Source organism: Prionailurus bengalensis, chromosome A1 (genome assembly GCF_016509475.1).
Source record: "Prionailurus bengalensis isolate Pbe53 chromosome A1, Fcat_Pben_1.1_paternal_pri, whole genome shotgun sequence".
Classification (NCBI taxonomy): Eukaryota; Metazoa; Chordata; class Mammalia; order Carnivora; family Felidae; genus Prionailurus; species Prionailurus bengalensis.
The window spans coordinates 117,703,551-117,716,557 of NC_057343.1; the positions used below are offsets into that span (position 1 = coordinate 117,703,551).

The 13,007-nt window shown below is 43.0% G+C and overlaps 2 protein-coding genes across 2 annotated transcripts; both read left to right on the top strand.

Moving 5' to 3' along the window:
* The first annotated feature begins 1,172 nt into the window (after window positions 1–1,172).
* LOC122488411 (protocadherin beta-7-like) lies at window positions 1,173–7,419 on the top strand. The gene has a single exon (XM_043589731.1). The coding sequence runs from the start codon at window positions 2,792–2,794 to the stop codon at window positions 5,177–5,179; it is 2,388 nt and encodes a 795-aa protein (XP_043445666.1). The 5' UTR covers window positions 1,173–2,791; the 3' UTR covers window positions 5,180–7,419.
* Window positions 7,420–7,613: 194 nt separating this feature from the next.
* Window positions 7,614–12,760, top strand: LOC122488371 (protocadherin beta-8-like). Its single transcript, XM_043589672.1, has one exon. The coding sequence runs from the start codon at window positions 8,209–8,211 to the stop codon at window positions 10,603–10,605; it is 2,397 nt and encodes a 798-aa protein (XP_043445607.1). The 5' UTR covers window positions 7,614–8,208; the 3' UTR covers window positions 10,606–12,760.
* The last annotated feature ends 247 nt before the right edge of the window (window positions 12,761–13,007 follow it).

The following is a 13,007-nucleotide window of genomic DNA, read 5'->3' on the forward strand; positions in this document are numbered from 1 at the left end:
TGAACTCTTTAGGCTACCAAACTAAGTTAAGAACAGACACCTGAATGATACCCCTGAAGAAAGCTTCTAAAAAGAAAAACTGAAACAAAAACCAGGCAAAGAGGGAAAAAAGGTAAATTGGACAAAATTAAGTTTTCAGAGATGAAAACTTGAAAAAAAAACCCTAAAATTAATATCATCAGATAAGTTGTTGCATCTGTGAAATAAGCACAAAAAGAGGACTCTCTTGAAAAATTCCTTAAGGGGCGCCTGAGTGGCTCAGTCGGTTAAGACTCCGACTTAAGCTCAGGTCACGATCTCGCGGTCCGTAGTTCGAGCCCCGCCTCGGGCTCTGGGCTGATGGCTCAGAGCCTGGAGCCTGCTTCCCATTCTGTGTCTCCCTCTCTCTCTGCCCCAGCCCTGTTCATGCTCTGTTTCTCTCTGTCTCAAAAATAAATAAACGTCTCAAAAATAAATAAACGTTAAAAAAAATTAAAAAAAGAAAATTCCTTAAAAAACAGAGCTCTTGTAAAATATGAACATAATAAATGAAAATCTCAATAGAAGAGCTTGAAGGTAAGGTTGAGAAAGTATTCCAGGAAATATTGCAAAAGTATTTTAAAATGGCAAAAAGGTGAGAAAAAATAAGGAAATTAGAGATCATACCAGAGGTCCAACATCTTATTTGTAGTAATTGAGAGAGACAGAGAGAGGAGAGAGAGAGAGAGAGAAAAATAACATTACCCATGAAATAATTCCAGAAAATTTCTAAAAGCTGTAGAAAATTAGTTTCCTAGTAGAAAGTGCTTACCAATTGTCAATGCATGAACTTAAACCCAAACCAAGACACATCAGTGTTTAATTTGAAAATAGCACAATGATGAAATACTCCAAGAAGTAAAAATACAGGTTATATAGAAACTATAAAATAAGGTTTCCTTTAGACTTCTTAGCAAGCACATTGATTTTAGGGAGCTCACTGACAAAATACTTTAAAATTCGGAAGAAAAATATTTCCAACCTCAAACTCCATCATCAAATTTCCAATCAAGTTTGAGGGCAGACTAAAGATATTTTAATACCCTCAAGGTCACAACAAAATGTAACTCTCATACATTCTTCTCTGGAGACTACTGGAATATATCTATTAAAATGATAGAGTAATCCAAGAGGGGAAGTCAGAATAAAAAGAAAAGAGAATATTGAAAAAAAGAAATGAAATGAATCTTCAAATGATGTCCAAGGATAATCCCAGGATGACAACTGTGTCTCAAGTGCAAACTAGTCCAATTTGGAGCTGTGTAACTCAAGAGACAGGCATTTTGGAGGATATCATCAAGTTCCCTGACATCTTTTCAGATGAAACTATTATAGGATGAATCTATTAAAGCCATGGAGTAAACCAAAAAAAAGGAAGAAATAAAATCCTAAAATAGGAAATCCAATGAGAATAAAAGACAAAGAGAACTCCAAGAATGACAGCAAAGGAAAGTTCCAGGATGATAGCAATGCAGCAGATGTAGAAAACAAACACTCAATTTAAAGAAAATTGGTATCTCGGGAGATATGGGAATGACCATGTGGAAAATTCTACTGAGAGGCAACTGGAAGTATGGGAAGAACACGTGATAAATAATAAAGAAAATCAAGTAAATGAAAAAGCAAGGCAATTATTAACTTCAAGAAAACAGTGAAAAATAAAATATAATTAGTACACAACCATGTTTGAAATAGTACTACAACTAAAGGAAGGCATGAAAGGGCCTTGAGTGTACAAGAGCTAAACCTAATCCAATATAATGAGTCAATTGATAATGCCTAAAATTAATAAAAATACAGCAGAATACAGAATAAGGCAGAAGAGAAAACTAAAGGAGTTTAAAATGACTGCCTATTGGGAAGGGATCTAGGAAAGTAAGGAAACAAAGGCGGACAAAGATTTTATTCTAAACCACTTAGTACTATTTGATTTTGAACCAAGGGTCACATATTTTGAAAAAAAGAACCGCATTTTAAAAGATCAGCAAAGTAGAGACCTTACAAGTCTCCCCAAGAATAAAAAGGAGATAAAAAATTAAACATTACTAATAAGAACAAGGCTATAACCAAAGATAAAAAATACAATGAATTTTGCAAATCCAGATAAAATGACTAGTTTTTAAAATTAAATACAAATTACTTTAAAACTAAACAAAACCTGAACAGATAACCAAAAGTGAAATGGAAAAGATAGTCATTGATTTACCACCAGCAAAGCCACCAAACCCCCAATCCATTAAAAAATTGGAGAAAGGTTTAAGATTTACTTCTGGTGGGAAGCCAGAGTTGAATTTCCTGTTCCCAGATTAAGGAAAACAACAAATTTACTTTTCTACTAATTCAGACTATCAGAGGGGTAAACAATGTAGGCCCTTACTAACATTACTGTGACCATTTAAGGTAAATGGTAATAAAACCGCAAAGATACTTGGCGGGGTGGGGGGAAGCTACTCCTGTTGCAGTTCCTTTAATCCGCCATCTTTTTGTTCTATTCTTGAAAGTGGGAATAACATCCACAAAACGCAAGGTGGCGCTGCAGGCTTAAAAAGAGGGGGAAATATTCGCACAAAGGATGTTACAGACTCCAGTTTTCAGAGGAAAGCTGGCCAGACAAGAAAAGTAGAAGAAAGGAAACCGTGGTGTTGGAGTTGGGGAAAAGTAGGACCCCTCCCCACAAACATACCAACTCATTTCTAAGGATTCGGTTTCTACCATTTCTGAGAACTGCTTGAGGCCGAGTGAACGTGGTTTTGAAAGATTGTTTAAACGAAGAATGGAGGCCAGAGTGATGCCTGAAGTGCAGAAAAGGCAAGTGTTTTTTCTTTTTGTATTTCTGGGAATGTCTTGGGCTGGCACAGAACCGCTTCGGTATTTTGTGGCGGAGGAAACGGAGAGAGAGACCTTTCTGGCCAACCTAGCAAATGATCTGGGGTTGGGGGTGGGGGAACTGTCAGCTCGGGGATCTAGAGTCATTTCAGATGAGAACATACGATTTTTACTATTCAAGCCGCTTACTGGTGATTTACTTCTAAATGAGAAATTAGACCGAGAGGAACTGTGTGGGCCCAGAGAGCCGTGTGTGCTACCTTTCCAGTTGTTACTTGAAAAGCCTTTTCAGATTTTCCGTGCTGAACTATGGGTCAGAGACATCAACGATCATTCTCCAGTATTTCTAGATAGAGAGACTACCTTGAAAATATTAGAAAGTACCACTCCAGGGGCAACATTTCTCCTAGAAAGTGCACAGGATTCAGATGTTGGAATCAACAACCTGAGAAACTACACCATCAGCTCCAATGCCTATTTCCATATTAATGTCCGTGATAGTGGGGAGGGGAATGTTTATCCTGAATTGGTCCTGGATGCAGTGCTGGATCGTGAAAAGGTTTCTGAGCTCAATTTAACCCTCACAGCCTTGGACGGCGGGTCTCCGCCCAGATCCGGGACTGCCCTCATACGCATCCTGGTTTTGGACATAAATGATAACATCCCTGAATTTGTACAGTCCCTCTACAAGGTGCAGGTGCCTGAAGACAGCCCTGTTGGCTCCCTGGTTGTCGCTGTGTCAGCTAGAGATTTAGATACCGGAACTAATGGAGAAATAGTCTATGCATTTTTTTATGCCACTGAAGTAATTCTCAAAACATTTCGAATCAATTCAACATCTGGCAAGCTTTATCTTAAAGCCGAATTGAACTACGAGGCAATACAAACTTATACATTAACTATTCAGGCCAAAGATGGCGGAGGGCTTTCTGGAAAATGTACAGTGGTGGTCCATGTAACAGATATAAATGATAATCCACCGGAACTGCTTATGTCATCACTTACCAGCCCAATTGCAGAAAACTCACCTGAGACAGTAGTAGCTGTTTTTAGGATTAGAGACAGAGATTCAGGGAACAATGCAAAGATGGTGTGCTCCATCCAAGACCATCTCCCCTTCCTCCTGAAGCCTTCAGTACAGAATTTCTACACCCTGGTAACAGAGAGACCCCTGGACAGAGAGAGCCAGGCCGAGTACAACATCACCATCACCGTCACCGACTCGGGGACCCCCAGGCTGAAAACGCAGCACAACATAACCGTGACGGTCTCCGACGTCAACGACAACGCCCCCGCCTTCAGCCAAACCACCTACACCCTGCGCGTCCGCGAGAACAACAGCCCCGCCCTGCACATCGGCAGCGTGAGCGCCACGGACAGGGACTCGGGCGCCAACGCGCAGGTCACCTACTCGCTGCTGCCGCCCGCGGACCCGCAGCTGCCCCTGGCCTCCCTGGTGTCCATCAACGCGGACAACGGGCAGCTGTTCGCGCTCAGGTCCCTGGATTACGAGGCGCTGCAGGCGTTCGAGTTCGGCGTGCGCGCGGCCGACCGCGGCTCGCCCGCGCTCAGCAGCCAGGCGCGGGTGCGCGTGCTGGTGCTGGACGACAACGACAACGCGCCCTTCGTGCTGTACCCGCCGCAGAACGGCTCTGCGCCCTGCACCGAGCTGGTGCCCAGGGCGGCCGAGGCGGGCTACCTGGTGACCAAGGTGGTGGCGGTGGACGGCGACTCGGGCCAGAACGCCTGGCTGTCGTACCAGCTGCTCAAGGCCACGGAGCCCGGGCTGTTCGGCGTGTGGGCGCACAACGGCGAGGTGCGCACGGCCCGGCTGCTGAGCGAGCGCGACGCCGTCAAGCACAGGCTGGTGGTGCTGGTCAAGGACAATGGCGAGCCGCCGCGCTCGGCCAGCGTCACGCTGCACGTGCTGCTGGTGGACGGCTTCTCGCAGCCCTACCTGCCGCTCCCGGAGGTGGCGGCGGCCGAGGCGCGGGCCGACCCGCTCACCGTCTACTTGGTCGTCGCCTTGGCGTCCGTGTCGTCGCTCTTCCTGTTCTCGGTGCTGGTGTTCGTGGCGGTGCGGCTGTGCAGGCGGAGCAGGGCGGCGTCTGCGGGTCGCTGCTCGGGGCCCGAGGGCCACTTTCCGGGCCACCTGGTGGACGTCAGCGGCGCGGGGACGCTGTCCCAGAGCTACCAGTACGAGGTGTGTCTTCGGGGAGGTTCGGGCACCAGTGAGTTCAAGTTCCTCAAGCCCATTATCCCTAATCTGCAGTTTCAAAGTACAAGAAGGGAAGTGGAAGAATATCCCTCATTTCAGAATGATTTGGGTTTCTGATAAGGGATGGAACATAAATGTCCATATTGTGTCTGTAAATATTTTTCTATTGTGAAATTCGTCCTGAGTTACCTGTAGAGGAGTGCTTTAATATTATTTAAAGTCAGGGTAAATTTCTTTACAGAGAGACGGATCCAGCTTTAGCCCTAGGAAACTTCCACAAAGCATGTAATGTATATGTGTTATATTTTATCTCAAACAATTGTGCATTTTTTGCAGCCTATTACGTGATTAATCTTGTTTATGATGTTTTAAGTTGGTTTTGTCTTTAAAATTTTGCTACTCTTATTTTCTGAGTTGGAGTGTTGTAGTATACCTACTCTTAGTTTTAGAAGTATAGATAGTATCTTTTAAAGCTTTTTAAAAAACGCTTACTATGCATCATACACAATTTTAACACTTTTAATATTAGAAGTAAATCTGTTAGGTGTTTTAGAAATGAGCAAATAGATATTCATAGAGGCCCAGCGAGTTCACTAGGGTCAGCAACTAATAAATGGTAGAGCTGAGCATCTCTCCTAGATCTGTCTGACTCTGGGATCTTGCTATGATGCTGTACTGCTTTCTATCATTAGATATCACCTGGCAAGTTTCTCCTAATTAAGGAGAAGAATCTTCTCAGGTTAGTATTCCTGTTGAGTGTTTTCTATGTTTGGAAATAATAATGTGTGTAGTGGTCTGTGGTTATATGTTCTCACATACCAATAAGCCAGCTTTTCTGGATCAATTATTCAACTATTATTATTAGAGCTGTGATCTGACCAAAGCTTAAGTTAAAAAATATTGAAGGATCCATTTGTGCTTTCTCCTTGTTATCTGAACATATGACCTTCATATCACAGAAAACTTAATGACCCTGAATAGAAATAATACATCAGTTTGATTGCTTCATTAGTTTATTTTTCCTCACATTGCAATAACTTTTCTACAGTGGTCCCTACCTACTTTTAAAACATATTTTCCTTCCTTAATTTTAAAGTTAATTTTTAAAACTTCCTATTCAATATATTGCAGTGATGAATCAGGGAAATATAAGAAAAAGAATAGTTTTAAATATGTCATATTAAAGAAACAAATTGTCATTAAATTGCTTAGAGATTCTGGAAAGTTAATGAGAAGTTTTGCTTGCTGTAATAATCTGCCACTGCTTTTTCTTTAACAACTATTCAGATAATTTCTACATAGCTGTATTCTGAATGTATTATATGCTAAGTGCTGGTAACTCTTAAAATAGTACTGCTACTATGAATTACTAATGGGATATAGTCTAAGGGCAAAAGAAAAACCCCTCATGGCAGTAAAATCCTAAATTGTTTTCATGGTGTCAGGGTAAAATTATCCTTTTTCCAACAAATCAATGAAATGGAAAAAGGGAGGAGGGAATTCTACACAATGAAAGAAATTAAGACACATACCAAGCAAATATAATGCTTGTTGGGTCTCGATTCAAACAACCATAACAACTGAAAGAATTAGAGAAATTTGAATCTAAGTGGATATTAAATAATGCTAACCTAACTTCTTAGGTGTGGGGATGGCATTATAGTTGTTTTATTTTTTTAAGTATTAAAAGTTGGAGATCTATAATGAAGTATTTATGGGTGAAAACTTAGTTTGGGATCGGAAAATGATGGGCAGATAGAGTGAGCAATAATGGCAAAATATTGAGAACTGTTGAAGCTAGTGATGAGTACCTGGAGATTCATCATACAGTTCTTCCTTATGGGGTTTGAAATTTTTCATAATAAAAAGTTTTTACAATTGACACTGTAAGAAGGGAAGTTAATGAAATTAGGACATCCATCTGAGATGTGGAATCACCACTGCAGTTACAGATTATATCTCTCTTAGATAAACTCTCCAGCCTTTCCTTGTTTCATCATTTGAGATGATAATTTCTGAGTAATCCTGCTCATGCATTCTTCTACCACATGAATCTTGGGTGTTTTCAAGTCACGGCAATGGACTCATGTAAACTCTGCTACCTGATGGCATCAAATTACATGCTTAGTGTGTGTGTGTGTGTGTGTGTGTGTGTGTGTGTGTGTGTGTGTAAAGTTACTCTCTGTCTCAGTATCTGCATCTGTAAAGTGAGGAAACTCAAGGCGGCCCTATGAGGTATACACTATTACTATCTCCACGCTACAAGTGAGAAAACTGGGAGAGGTTAAATAATTTGTCCAAGTTTCATAGCTAGCAGTTTCCATAGTTCTTGGCAATAAAAATATGTAACTCTGAAAGTTTTCTATATGACTCCAATTGTGTGTGTATATGTATATGTATGTGTGTATATATATATATATACATAATACATATACTATATACTATATATATATGAGTTTAATTTTGAGAGAGAGCACAAGCAGGATAGGGGCAGAGAGAGGTGGGGTCAGAGCATCTGAAGCAGGCTCTGTGCTGACAGCAGTGAGCTGAAAGTGGGGCTCTAACTCACAAACCACAAGATCATGACTTGAAGTCAGACGCTCAACCAATGAGCCACTCAGGCACCCCTCCAGTTGTATATTTTAATTGTATGTGTTTTCTTCTTAGCCAGGCTGTTACATAAATAATTTCTTTTTGCTCCAAATTCACTTAGCGTTATTGAAAGTAGAAAGTCCTTACTAGTGTTATTTCTCTTTTTTCGCTCTCAGACAGTTGTCTGCACCGTAAAGTCCAGGGATAGTAAAGGTAAGACTCACTATAGTACATACAGGCAAGAGTTGGGAATACTGCATCATTTTTCATCCCAGAAAATGTAAGATCCTATGAGGACGCCTGGTGGCGCTGCAGGATAAGACGGTACAGACCAGCACCGCAGCTGCAGCACCATTAACAGGCAAAACTAAGCAACAGAACCTGGAAGCCCAAGGGAAGCTTGGATGCCACTGGAGGAGGACTGGGTCCTTTGATAAGGACCACTCACTTGGAATATTTCTGAGGTATCCTGTGACAGAGCCACAGTCTCGGATACTGAAGTCGTTACAGTTCAGCAGAACCACCCTGGAGGGAGGCTTTACCAGACAAGAACAATGGAGGCCAGTGGGAAGTTCATTTGCAGACAAAGGCAAGTCGTTTTATTCTTTGTCCTCTTGGGCTTATCTCAGGCGGGTATGGAACCTAGGCGCTATTCTGTGGTGGAGGAAACCGAGGGGAGCTCCTTTGTAACCAATTTAGCAAAGGATCTAGGTCTGGGTCAGAGGGAACTCTCCAAGCGTGGGGCAAGGGTTATTTCCAAAGGGAACAAACTACATTTGAAGCTGGATCAGGAGACAGGAGATTTGTTGCTAAATGAGAAACTGGACCGGGAGGAATTGTGTGGTCACACAGACCCCTGTGTGCTGCGTTTCCAGGTGTTGCTAGAAAATCCCTTACAGTTTTTTCAAGCTGAGCTACAAGTAATAGACATAAATGACCATTCCCCAGTATTCGTAGACAGAGATATGTTGCTAAAAATATCAGAGAGCAGTCCACCTGGAACTACATTTCCACTGAAGAACGCTCAGGATGTGGACGTAGGCCGAAATAATATTGAGACCTATATCATCAGTCCCAACTCTTACTTTCGCGTCCTCACCCGCAAGAGCAGTGATGGCAGCAGATATCCTGAGTTGGTGCTGGATAAAGCGCTAGATCGAGAGCAGGAACCTGAGCTCAGGTTAACCCTTACAGCTCAGGATGGCGGCTCTCCACCCAGGTCTGGCATCGCTCAGATCAACATTGAAGTCGTGGACATCAATGATAACGCCCCTGAATTTGAGCAGTCTCTCTATAGGGTGAAAATTCCTGAGGACAGTCCGATAGGCTTCCTGATTGTCACAGTCTCTGCTACGGATGCAGACATAGGAGTCAACGGAGAGATTTCCTATTCACTTTTCCAGGCTTCTGAAGAGATTTGCAAAACCTTTGAAATCAATTCCATGACGGGAGAAATTCGACTTAAAAAACAACTTGATTTTGAAAGAATACAGTTCTATGAAGTCAATATTGAGGCCAGAGATTCTGGCAGCTTTTCTGGAAAATGCACCGTCCTGACTCAAGTCTTGGATGTGAACGACAATGCCCCAGAAATCACCATGTCTGCATTTACTAGACACATACCTGAGAACTCGCCTGAGGCTATGGTTGCAGTTTTCAGTGTTTCAGACCTTGATTCGGAAGAAAATGGGAAAATAAATTGCACAATTCAGGACGATCTACCCTTTCTCCTGAAATCTTCCTTAGAAAATTTTTACACCCTGGTAACAGAGAGACCCCTGGACAGAGAGAGCCAGGCCGAGTACAACATCACCATCACCGTCACCGACTCGGGGACCCCCAGGCTGAAAACGCAGCACAACATAACCGTGACGGTCTCCGACGTCAACGACAACGCCCCCGCCTTCAGCCAAACCACCTACACCCTGCGCGTCCGCGAGAACAACAGCCCCGCCCTGCACATCGGCAGCGTGAGCGCCACGGACAGGGACTCGGGCGCCAACGCGCAGGTCACCTACTCGCTGCTGCCGCCCGCGGACCCGCAGCTGCCCCTGGCCTCCCTGGTGTCCATCAACGCGGACAACGGGCAGCTGTTCGCGCTCAGGTCCCTGGATTACGAGGCGCTGCAGGCGTTCGAGTTCGGCGTGCGCGCGGCCGACCGCGGCTCGCCCGCGCTCAGCAGCCAGGCGCGGGTGCGCGTGCTGGTGCTGGACGACAACGACAACGCGCCCTTCGTGCTGTACCCGCCGCAGAACGGCTCTGCGCCCTGCACCGAGCTGGTGCCCAGGGCGGCCGAGGCGGGCTACCTGGTGACCAAGGTGGTGGCGGTGGACGGCGACTCGGGCCAGAACGCCTGGCTGTCGTACCAGCTGCTCAAGGCCACGGAGCCCGGGCTGTTCGGCGTGTGGGCGCACAACGGCGAGGTGCGCACGGCCCGGCTGCTGAGCGAGCGCGACGCCGTCAAGCACAGGCTGGTGGTGCTGGTCAGGGACAATGGCGAGCCGCCGCGCTCGGCCAGCGTCACGCTGCACGTGCTGCTGGTGGACGGCTTCTCGCAGCCCTACCTGCCGCTCCCGGAGGTGGCGGCGGCCGAGGCGCGGGCCGACCCGCTCACCGTCTACTTGGTCGTCGCCTTGGCGTCCGTGTCGTCGCTCTTCCTGTTCTCGGTGCTGGTGTTCGTGGCGGTGCGGCTGTGCAGGCGGAGCAGGGCGGCGTCTGCGGGTCGCTGCTCGGGGCCCGAGGGCCACTTTCCGGGCCACCTGGTGGACGTCAGCGGCGCGGGGACGCTGTCCCAGAGTTACCAGTATGAGGTGTGTCTTCGGGGAGGTTCGGGGACCAGTGAGTTCAAGTTCCTCAAGCCAAATGTGCCCAATTTCCAGGGCCACTCCCCTGGGCCAGAAATAGAAGAAAACGCCAACTTTAGGAATGACTTTGGTTTTAGTATTCAGTGATTGTATTGTTTTTCATATTCCAGATATTTAAAATTGGTAAGTTCAAGATATAGCTTTCCTGGCAACCCGTTAAGACTTTTTAAATCACACTAAACTTGCCTGCAAAATACTTTATATTACCCCTTTGTTATAAAGAATAGTCTTTTTTTCATCACTATGAGATGATTGGTCTTAAATTTTGCCCTCAAAACTCTGGTGAGGTCATTAGTTGTACAAATTGTTGCTGTGGAATAGTTTAGGAATGGATTAGGATGGGGCACCTGGGTAGCCCGGGTGAGCATCCCAACTTCCCCTCAGGTCATGATCTCACTGCTCCAGAGTTGGAGCCCAGAATAGGGCTGGATGCTGTGGGAGCCCCATTCGGATCCTCTGTCTCCTTCTCTTTCTGCCCCTCCCCCTCAAAAAGGAATAAACATTTTTTAAATAGAGCTTGAAAAAAGAAATGGATTAGGAAAAAGTGGAAAGTTAATTTTATACAATCAATTGTATTCCCTTTTCTTGTTTTAAATCATTAGATAAATAAAAGCAGTAATACACTAACACATGAAGTATGCCTGGTGGAGAAGGAAATAACTGGTACAGTGAGAATCTGGCTCTTGCTTTATTCTGCTCTCATAGCTCTTTTTTAATTTACTTAGAGAGAGGATGTGTGCACACATGCATGCGAAGGAGGGGCAGAGAGAGGGCAGAAAAGAGAATCCCAAGCAGACTCTGCGCATTCAGGGAAGCTGGTCTCATAGCCGTTAACTCTGATATTGTTTTCTCTTAAATGTTATACTAACTGTGCTTCCTTTCATTCATATAGTAGTGTTAATTTTAATATAATTATTTTAATTGCTTTCTATTAAGTTTCATTGCTGTTAACTGAAGGAAAAATAGCTACATTGTGTTCATCCAGTGACATAAGATAGCATAGTAGTGAAATGGACTTTTTCTATTTGAGAAACATTGAGCATGGATGACAGTAAATGCAGTGGCCACCAAATATCCATTTATTTTTTCTTCCTTAGTAACATCACAAATTACATGTAGAGCATTAGCAAGTTTAGTAAAAAAAAAATACTTTTTCCCTCCTTGGCAGCTGGAATGGAGCATTTCACTAGGTTATTGCCAATGGAATGTATATACAGATGTTGTAGGAGATTTCCAAGAAGGCTATTTAAAGGGAGAGGTACCTTTTTGTTCTTCTCTAACTGCTTCTTATGGCTTGGAATGTGTAAGTAATAGCTGAAACACAATTAGCCATGTTGGACCATAGAACAACACTAAGGATGGAAATAATGTACAAAGACAGTCAGTGTAGAATAACCTTAAAAGAAATGAGGGTCCCTGGTAACCATGGAGTCATCATATCACCCCTGGAGTGCCTACTTCTGAATTTCTTTTTTTACTTGAGAGATGAAAGAACTTCTATCTCATTTCAGCACCATCATTTTAGTTTTTGTGCTACCTCCAGTGGAATCCAATCCTAAGGCTTTAACAGTAAGATTTTTAAAAACTAAAATGTTATGTAAGACAGTAAAATGCACAGATCTTAAGTGTATAGTTTGATATAACTGATCTTTTAAAGCTCTTATTCATGATTTCTAATTTAGTTCAAAGTAGGGTACAGAAAAAAAAAATAGTAGACTAGAATGCTTTACATTCATTATCTTTTTAGTCCTCTGCCAAACTCTAAGGTCTGAATAAGGGACTTAGAAAAATGTATGTAATAAAGTGAACTTTAAATTTCTAAGTTACATATGAGAAAACTGAAGCTTAGAAAGGTTAGTAACTTGCTAGCAATTATAAAGTAATAAAAGGAGAAATTTGAATATCTGTCTGTTTTAACTGAATACTCCAGTTCTTAATCCATGTGTTATAATGGCAGGCATTAACTGGTAGCATTGTCTTCCTAACTAAGGAAAGTGAAATCCATCTATTCCATAAACTGAACCTTATGTAGAAATGTAGCTTTTAGTCTACAGTTTATACTCTGGACCAGTAGATCCAAAGTTCTTATAGAAGCACTGACCTACTATCTGGGTGAGACACCACAGTTAATCTTCACTGGGAGTAATACAGCCTGATCATTTTCCTGTACCGTCTCAACATATCACATTCATTATTGCAGTAATGAATGCCCTGAATAAGGAATAAAGTTATCTTATGGTTATGTTTCTTGAGTTTCTTGTACTTAGCCCTTCAGTCTGTTTTCTGTCAGTCCTAATATAAAATTTTTATTTTCCTTAGAAAGTTGAAATTCACTTTATTATTTACATTTTTTCTAAGTCCCTTATGCAGATTAAATACACTGTATTTATTTTAGCACACTATTATTTGAAAGCAATTGATATTCTAGTATTAATTTTATTTTTTAAAGCTTATTTTTTTATTTTGAGAGAGGGAGAATGAGCATGGCA